This window comes from Leptinotarsa decemlineata, unplaced genomic scaffold (assembly GCF_025532065.1).
Source record: "Leptinotarsa decemlineata unplaced genomic scaffold, Ldec_3_MD MMD2_tig00000505_RagTag_RagTag, whole genome shotgun sequence".
Classification (NCBI taxonomy): Eukaryota; Metazoa; Arthropoda; class Insecta; order Coleoptera; family Chrysomelidae; genus Leptinotarsa; species Leptinotarsa decemlineata.
Window position 1 is genome coordinate 12,983,881 of NW_027412549.1, and position 9,789 is coordinate 12,993,669.

General features: G+C 33.0%; 1 protein-coding gene across 1 annotated transcript; it reads right to left on the reverse strand.

Annotated features, from left to right (window-relative positions):
* Nucleotides 1-7,201: 7,201 nt before the first annotated feature.
* Nucleotides 7,202-9,547, reverse strand: LOC141481790 (uncharacterized). Its single transcript, XM_074173991.1, has 3 exons — nt 8,870-9,547; nt 8,687-8,767; nt 7,202-8,573 (listed from the first exon to the last, which is right to left on the reverse strand). Exons 1-3 carry the CDS (start codon nt 9,096-9,098, stop codon nt 7,519-7,521), a joined length of 1,365 nt encoding a protein of 454 aa, XP_074030092.1. The 5' UTR covers nt 9,099-9,547; the 3' UTR covers nt 7,202-7,518.
* Between the last annotated feature and the right edge of the window lie 242 nt (nt 9,548-9,789).

A 9,789-nucleotide genomic window follows, 5' to 3' on the forward strand; every position in this document is an offset into this window, starting at 1 on the left:
GTGCCCCAGAAACATTTCATAATGTAAGAAATGAATTTGCAAACAAACTTCATTATTGTCAGGAAGTGATTGGCGACCATTTTAAACATTCATTGGAATGCATATCTTTAAAACGAATATAAATCCAAAAATAAAATGGTATTGGACAGAGAATTGAAATAACAACCAAACGAGTTGGAAAAGGGGCCCATTTTCCATTTGGAAAAAAAGTTGGCAGTGCATTGTCGGCGAAGAGTGATGAAACACTAATGTGTTGCATCACTCATCCCTACGTTTAAACCTTGCGGAACAATTTACATACACTTATATCTGCAAAGATGTAAGTATATGTACCTATATATTATATGTTAGGAATCACACGTTAAAAGGTAAGACCTCGTTAGTCCTTACTTCGCACAAGTTTCTACTTCTGAGGGTTGTAGGGGTGCAACAGCTGGTTTAAAAAAAAACAGATTTTTTATGGGGAACCAACTCAAAAAGATATATTTTCATAGTCAGCAAAAGTGTTGTCAGCTATAGTAAAATTGTATAAATTCTTTGAATGAACGGTGGAAAGCTGTAAATAATAATTGAAGCATAGTAAATCTACAATTTTTCATTTTGTATTATTCAATAACAGTAATAATTAAGATAGAATGGGAAAGCAATTATATAAGCAAAATACATGTAATCATTAATCCCCTCAATAAGTTAATCGAAAGAAAAACAAACAAAAAACATACTTTCAATCGAAATAAACTTATTAGAAAGTGCTAACGTAATTCATTTTCAATTTGCAGTTCTTGATTGTCTGTTTTGTGTAGGTATGTTTTTGAAATGATACACATTTTTATTGGATTTGTTTAAAAATATGGTATCAAGGTTAATTTTTGAGAGCAAGAGTTCTACCGTAGTAGTACGGTATGTCAGATACAAAAGCTTTTTGTATCTATTGTAGTTGAAATTTGAAACATGAATAGTCACGCTTTATTTCATTTATTGTTGTCAGTATTCTAAATTTTCATCAGTGACTTTGGTTTTGAAAGTTTAAAAATCCACCATCTGAAGCATTTAACAATATAGATCCAGACAAATAATTTTGTTTTTAACATTTGGAAAAGAATGTTCCCAAATGTTCCCAAAGAATAAATTTGGGTTAATTTTATACGTACTGTGGCCATTTCACGAAAAATTTGGTTCTGTCAATTGAAGATAATACCGAAACAGAAAAAAAAAACAATATTCGCAGAATAATTTATCTTCCAACGGAATTATTATATTTGCCGGATGAAAATTCAAATGAAATTATTTGAAAGATTTATACGAAAAATTAAATTGATTTTTTTTGGAAAAGTGTCTGGTGAACGATGTTGCATCTTAAAAACTATTCCAAAACTTTTTATATTTTATTGGTCACTATGATGTTTGTTACAAGTGATGAATTTATGACTTATCAGGATAAGAAATTGTTTCTGGTACGTATTTGTACCAGTATAAAAATATTTCTTGAACTAGTACAGATACGTAGATGATATCTCAGTCTATTTTACCGGTACAGGTAGACAGTTGGGCAAGTTTGTCGAACTGGGTAATTCCATTGACCTATCAATATCACAGTATACTTATATAAGTATATTGTGTCAATTCTATCCTTCACAGACTATTGAATACTCCACTGCCAGAAAGTTATTTTCAGCATGAACTGATTTTTATCGCTGTTAGCAACGGTTACAAGGTAAATATTAGATATTGACTTCATTATTTCCAAAAAACTTTCTAAAACAATACATTTACCAGGTTTATTCCACTTTAAGAAACAGTAATGAGCGTCATAGGACATTGAAATGCTTTGGTAACCCACCAATAACATTACTCGTTTTTTGAAAAGGACAGACTTGGACGTAGCTTACCGGACAGATGATAATTTAAGCAAATGTATTAAAAGCGCTGAAGACAAAACTTCAGTGTTGGAGACATCAGTTGACTTGTGTTTTTCGCCCAAAACTTTATATTAGCTAAACGAAAAGAACTTTTACCCAAGGAATAAAAGGAACACCGGAGTAGTTTCTTGAATGTGAAGACCAATTCCACAATTGCAAACCATCTTAGGGGCATGAGTTCAACTACGACTATGTTTGAAAGTCAATGCTCAGAAATTATTAGATTCAAGAATTCTGAATTAACTGAATGACCATATAGAATTGAAATCTTTACCTCTTCTGAATCCGTTTTCTGATGTGGAAGTTGATAATTAGTTCATTATATACATGCCCATTTAATGAGTTTGTTAAAATTTCCATTCATGATATTTAGGTACATTTCAATTTATTTTCTATCTAAACTCATGTAAAATTATTATTATATAAAGCACAAAATGTCCTAATGAAGAAAAGAGAATTGAAACTTTCTGTTTTTTACCACTTTTATTTGTAACTAACTCTACTGGAGTTTCGTCCTAAAAGGACATTTTCAAAAGTGGTAAAAAAACATACACATGTACCTATAAGTTTGAAAATGTCCTTATAGGACGAAACTGCAGTAACGTTAGTGACAAATAAAAATGGTGAAAAACATATAAAGCTTCAATTCTCTTTTCTTCATTATGATCTCCTACCACGTAGTTAATGGCTACATCCATCAATTTATTAACAAAATGTCCATTTGATGAGTTAGTAAAATTTTCATTTGAGATGTTTCAAAACTTTAATTAGTGTTTTCCTCAACTCAGGTGAAATGAAATTAAATATCTTTTCGTAGGTAGAAGGTGATACGATCCAAATTGTTATTATATAAAAAACAAATTGAGTAGAATTCAGTATGAATGAAAACGTTTGAAAAAGTTATTGCATAGCGAAATACGCGTTGCGATTTGCTGTTTTGTGAACTGTCTGGTAAAAATCTGACAGTAGACTGTTACTTGAATATTTTTGCATGCCGATTCCCTAGATCACAAGATGAAAACCAACTAATGGTTTTTGCGACTCAACTCACTTGACACGGAGTATTTCAGAGATGATTTATTCTCAGAGATCTTCATGGGAAAATTAATGTCATTCCTTTTTTGGCATATATGTTTGAGAAATTTAAATAATTCATAAATATAATATGTTGAATGATTGTTGTCATGAATGCTTTACAAGTTAACTGAATTCGAGATAAAAAACGAAAAACATTTCAAACAATCCAATTTTTAAAATTGTGGAATGCTCATTTCGCATTTCATCAAATGAAAGTGAATTAGTTAGAAGTTTGGACCCCGACAATTACCGTTCAAAATTAAACCCATTGAAAAAATTGTAGAAAATGATTCGTTATTTGCTGTGTGGTAGATATGCGGATGAAACAGACGAATGCTTTGAATACAAAATGTGATGAATAATTCTAGAACCGAAATGTTTCCGATTGCACTATGAGTTTGATGACTTTTGACCTTTACGTATGCCTATCGAAAACATGATGAATTGTGCATTGAAGAGAAGTCGAGTGAATGGGGTCAATTGAAACATAAATTAAACATAGGATAGGGAGGGGGAATGGCGGTCACTTAAGAAAAAAATGGTATATTTTTTAAATTATTTATTATAATTCAATTAATTCAAAATTAATAAAAGTAACGAAGTCTTCAGTTACCAAGTAATCAACAATTCAAAACAAAAGCATATATCTTTGACCTACTGGTAGTAAAAAAACATTCAAAAAAATACATACATACACTAAAAGGGTTAATGGCGCTCAGATGAGCGATATAACCTCAAACGGTCGTTTTGTAATAAATTTGAAATTAAAAAAAACAGATACACAATTGTTGAAAATTGACTGCATTATTATAAAATAGAATAGTTTTATATTCAGAATAGTACAATTGATAATTAAATTAGCATAAGTTTTGGATTTACCGACAAGAAACACCTGAACAAAAATTAGATCAGCGCGACCGCAAATGTAAAAACGTACTTTACTATCCTAAGACGGGAGCAACGCTGTCTGTTAGATCACCTTATAGAAGTAAACACAAGTAAGTTCACTATCCGCTATATTTGGGTCAAGATTCCCCACCTCGAATTTTATGTTCAGTCGACCTACAGCGCAACCGACTGAATCTGATGCATTTACCAAGTAAGTCAAGTTGAGGCATGGACTATTATTACAGAGTGAGTCGTTGTACAAATCTTGTACAAGATTAAAATATACGTTGTACAAATACAAAATATAAGAAAAAACATACTAGTGTCTTTTTGAGATACAACGTTTCATACAACGTATGGAAATATAATTTTAACATTCCGAATACATTCAAATTTGGATCCAAATTTAGAAACAAAAAATGTATTGATGAAAAGTTTATCAAATGAAATATCCTTATTGTCAGTCATCTGAACTCAATTATCTGTATAACTATTGAGAAAACGACATTTCCTAAGTCATAACCACTTTATACAGTTCACTAAAAACCAAAAGTATCGCATGAATCAAACGAACTGAAGTTCTCAATATTTTGATCTTTCGAGACAGATTGTTAAAGCTGTGACGAATGAAGTAGTAGGAACGAGTAATTACCTAAAAGTGGGTTTTCCTATCTTATTCTATCTTTCCTATCTTATATTATTAGAAGTGATTAATTTTTGGAAAAGAAAGTTTTTGCCTGAGAATCTTCCAAAAGAAGGAAGAAAGCAATCCATTTCAAGTAACTCTGTACATAGATGTGTAGATCATGCAAAGAAGTAACTTTCACACAAACTGGGAGGAAACAGCTACTTTCATATACACATTGAATTACATGAAAGAAAAATTATATAGAAACAAATACTTTTATATGAAATTTAATTATACAAAAAACACTTTTCTCTACTCAGTTTGTATTCCAAACATTCATAATGGAACTGAATCAGATATCATTCACAGGATTTCCACACAATATACTAAATGAAAGGTAAAAATTTCACTTACATGGAACACTGTCATCCCCATTGGTAAACATCCGATATTTGGCTGTAAGACACTTACTTGCCTTATTAGCTCTTCAGTACCAAATCTGGAAAACATTATCAGAAAAAAAACGTTCATTTCTTCCATAAAATTACGATTTAATGTCACGGAATGAGTTTGATCTACTCATGTCATCGAAAGTTACTTCTTTGCATGATCTTCACATCTTTGTATAGAGTTACTTTTTTTGAAATTAATTTGTTCCTGGAATACAAACTGCCCGAAAAATTAACCAGACATTTGGCAATGATAGTGTGAATGAACGTACTGTCCGACGTTAGTTCACAAAATTTCGTTCCAGATATTTTAGCCTTGAAGATGAGCCATGAAGTGGTCGATTTACAATACGAGGATTCGAGGACCGTGGTGGATTCTGATCCACCACAAACGATGCATGGGATGGCGAAAGAACTGGGCGTCAGCTCCCATGTGGTTGTGATGGTTTTGAACGAAATGCTAAGGCCAAAAAGTTCGAAAAGTGGATGCCCCCCGATTTGAATGATCGACATAAATTATCACGTTTCGAGGTATGTTCTTCTTTGCTTCTGCGCAACCAAAACGATCCTTTTTTGAATAGGATCGTCACGTGTGATGAAAAGTGGATCCTCTATAACAACATGAGTCGTTCAGGACAGTTGTTGGATGAGTTGTTTGGATGAGCCATCCAAAGGCGAAAACCCCTCAAAAAACCATGGTTACCGTATGATGGTCAGCGACTGTTGTGATTCACTATAACTATCTGTAACCGGGACAAACCATCACAGAAGAGTCCTATTGTTAGAAAATTGATGGAATGAAAATGACGAAATTACGTCAGATGCAGCTATCAATGGTTAACAGAAGAGGTCTGATCCTGATCCATGACAACGCCCATTCGCACGTTTCACAAATCACCGTCCGAAAATCAAATGAATTGATCGTCAAAGTTCTGCTTCTCCCACCATACTTTCTAGACCTCTTGCTAACCGACTACCATCTTTTCAATCACTTCGATAACTTTCTCACCGGTAGAACCTTCTCCAATCAGTACCAGGCAAAAACGGTCTTCGACTACTTCATCGAATTCCGAGCACTCAATTATCATGCTAATTATTACTATAATTATTTGACTTGTGTTACGTTGCTATACTGATTCGTATGGCGCCTATTACGATCAAATTGAATAAGCATTTACTCAGATATTACAGTTTCAAGTAGTCTCATAAAAACGAATAAAACTTCAGAAACCTAATACATCTGATTTATCGTCATAGTGCTTAATAGTTGTAAAGTTACTAGTGCCTACTACAACTCTGACTCTCGAATCGATAATTTACACCGCGTTCTGACGCATGATTCATGTACGAAAATTTGGGGACACCTAATGCATCATAATGTACAAGATAGAAATCGTAATACACAGAAATTTATGTTGTTTTATTGATAAAAACACCACTCTTTCCCTTTTTCAAATCGACTTTTATTTCCCACTGCCACGTTTTTAACAGAGTAGTAACAAAGTTCTATGCTCAACTCAAGAACATTTTTATGCATCACACACATGATCCAAAAATATATATTGTTAATGTAGAAAACTTAGAAATCTGATTTGTATCGCCATCTATTTAAAATGGACCAAACTAAGGCTCTAACGGCATTTCATTTTAGCGTAACAATACAGATTTCTATGAAGATTCTTAACACTCCCTCTCGCTAAAATGAACAAGTTTTTTTTTCTTAACTATTCAGTATCTCTTAGCCTAGTAAATTAACAAATTTTAATAAAGAAATGACTGGCAAACCCTTTGTTAAAATGTCAGCTTGATTGTTACAACTATCAACGTACTGAATATCAAGTAATCCTTTCTTAAAATTCTCACAAACAAAGTTGTATTTTAGGTCCATATGTTTTACCAAAGTTTACCGAATACTATAAGTTGGTTCACTCCAAGGAATTCGTTTGTCGGTACGGCTCAGGATTGCATTTTTTGCGATTTCCATAAATCATATCGCCGACAGACGATGTCTGGAAGCCGCCGGCCGCATGACAGTTATACGAGGGCAGTTCCTATTCGCGATATCTACAGGGGACGTTCCGAAGTTGAAACTTCGCTTGCTCGGTTGTATCAGACAGATAAACAAAGATACGAAAGTAGTTGTTTGTCGATCAACTTCTAGAAACATGATAGATAAACTCATGAATAAATGATCTAAGAAACAGATCAGAGTGATTTACTGATGAAATGATAAACATACATTCAGAAAAACATGTTTTATTAACAAAAATAATACAATTATATAATGTTATATGTTTATAAATGATTTAAAATATTCAATTTTACATTGCATGATTTATGTTTCCTAACAATCTTCATGTCCTGGTTCATGAATTTTAAAGTAAAGTATATCCGAACTCTTGTATATAAAGATATATAATAATCGAAGAGGAATTTTTGACATGGATGTGAGAAAAGAATTTTCGAATATTTTGTTTTCAAATACTGTCCAATTCCCTTCTCACTGCCGATTTTATCAAAATTTTCAATGAATATGTTTTCCATCTCTATTACATGGTCAACAATATCTCTTGATGGGAACTTGGGAAGCCAACGTGACTTTCATTTTTTGAAAATTATTTCGATAAATGTGGTCATTATTAAGTTTAAGAGCCAATTTATATTGTTTAGTTCTATCATAATTATACATTGTTTCTATGTAATGTTTTCTTGTTTCTCCACCCTGAAGTAAAAACTGATAGGAAAACAAATTGTTTCGTGTCGACTTCAGCAAGTGCGGGATATCAAACAAATATACAAGTTTATGATCGTCTATCAGAAATATGGGATTTTCGTCTGTAACATTCAAAGTTTTCACCAACTTCTGAAAATTTGAACCCTGATCGGAAACCACCCCCATGACATTTAGGCCTATACTTTTGCATCTTCGTACCGTTTTGAACAAAATATCTTTCAAATCATCAGAAATTGCTGATGTCTTATAGAAAAAGTATGCAAGTGGTATTTTCCAATTGCTTGCCAAACCTCTGAACATTACTGTTAGAGCACTACTTGCTATGTCAGTAGAGGTCCCATTCAAACTTGTTTGGAAACCTACTATTTTGTCTCTGGAAATATCATAATAAAGATGAGATTTCAAAGATATTTCGTCTAGGCATAAAATACAATATCTTTCATTCTCCTTCATGAGCCCAATCCTGAATTCAATAACACGAAAAATAAAATCGTTGAAGCCTGGTTCAACAATCCAATTTTTCGTGAAACGATGAAGTGTACTTTTTGACGGTAATCTACAAATTGTTGAAATTTTTTTGTATGCTTTCGGACCAAGAAAATAAAGAGTCAATGCAAACTGTTTGAATTCGTCACTATACCTGGACCCTTTTGGTGCTTTATTTATCAAAGAAAGCTGTGCTTTCAAGAGCTTACAATATTGCTCAGGATATTTTCGATCCAGAAACTTGAAAACATCATCCAGAGTAATTCCGGTTTCGTCCAGTGCTCTTTTTGATGTTGAAGCTACTGTTTTCTCTAGTGATACAATTTTTTTTCGTAATGCCACTTTTCTTGGAGTTCCCGAAGAGAGTTTAGCAGATGTTTGGCTGCATTCATCTAAAAGAAAGATGTACGTACTTTCAATAATTGTTTTCTTGTCATCGTTTTTTTTTCCGAAGCATATAAAAATAGATCAGGTAAGTATATAATATAACGAAAAGATATTTCACCTCGTGATCCTAATTGATCCGTTTGAACCTGAGCATCAATGTAAATAAAATCCTTGCTAGTACCGGCAATGGCATCATCATCTGGAAGGTTTAAACAACAAAATTGATATTGTAAATTTCATATGTTAAAAAGTGGAATAAGATTTTTTCATCATTTGAATCTATAAACTTCACTGAACCAACCTTTCTGAGAACCATCTTGAGGCAGACGCAATGAAGGAACATCATAGCTATGAATACGAGAATTCACAATATCATCGGCTCTAAAATGTAAGCTGCAAATTTTAATTCTATTGTGACTGTGCTCTGGGGTAAGAGTAGCATATCTATGATTCCCAATGAAGCCTAATACATTTTTCCAACGTTGACACCTAAAAAAAAATTCAAGTATATCAATCGATAAACTGAACATTTTGAAAAAAGATTGAAATGAGTTTGGATTGGCAAATGCCGGCGGTATATTTCGTTATGAATAATTTTATACAACAAAACCATAAAAGGTATAGATAGGTAAAATAAAAATTAATGGTGAATATATTGAATGCATACCTTTCACTGTACTTTGGGCAGCGGAAAAACGAAATACCTGGGCTTCCCACCGTACTCAGACAACCATCCACTGAGCAATACGTCGACATTTTCACAAAATAAATATTTCGAACTCCGAACGAACACAACACTATCACAATACCAAAGTTTACCGATTCTGTAGTCTTTGACAATACCAAACAATACGGACAACCTTTATATCTCGTGTGCCGACGAGAACTGGTAACTTCAAGCGACACACTGTACTACCTCGGCTGGTAATTACCCGCTGTCGCTAGCGGGCGGCGAGATTTCTCAGATGTCAAAAAATGAGCGAGTGACACGTCTTATAGTATTCTGTAGTCTTTGGTTTTACTCTTTTATTAGGTATTCGAAGGATTTCTTATAAAGGCGCTACACCCTTGATTGTCTTCATGCACTTTTATTTTAGTTACACACAAATTCACAATACTCAACAACTTCTTAAAATATAAAGCCTCGCACACAGCAGCACAATGCGCCACTAACTCGGCTTTTGTTGTTGATAAAGAAACATAATTTTGCTTTTTAGTAAC

Excerpts from the sequence above, each read along its gene's own strand:
- LOC141481790 (XM_074173991.1), bottom strand. The coding sequence starts at position 9,098 with ATGTTCAGTTTATCGATTGATATACTTGAATTTTTTTTTAGGTGTCAA. Across the intron at positions 8,768-8,869 it reads TCAAGATGGTTCTCAGAAAG|ATGATGATGCCATTGCCGGT; the intron begins GTTGGTTCAGTG and ends TAAACCTTCCAG. Across the intron at positions 8,574-8,686 it reads GGATCAATTAGGATCACGAG|ATGAATGCAGCCAAACATCT; the intron begins GTGAAATATCTT and ends TCTTTCTTTTAG.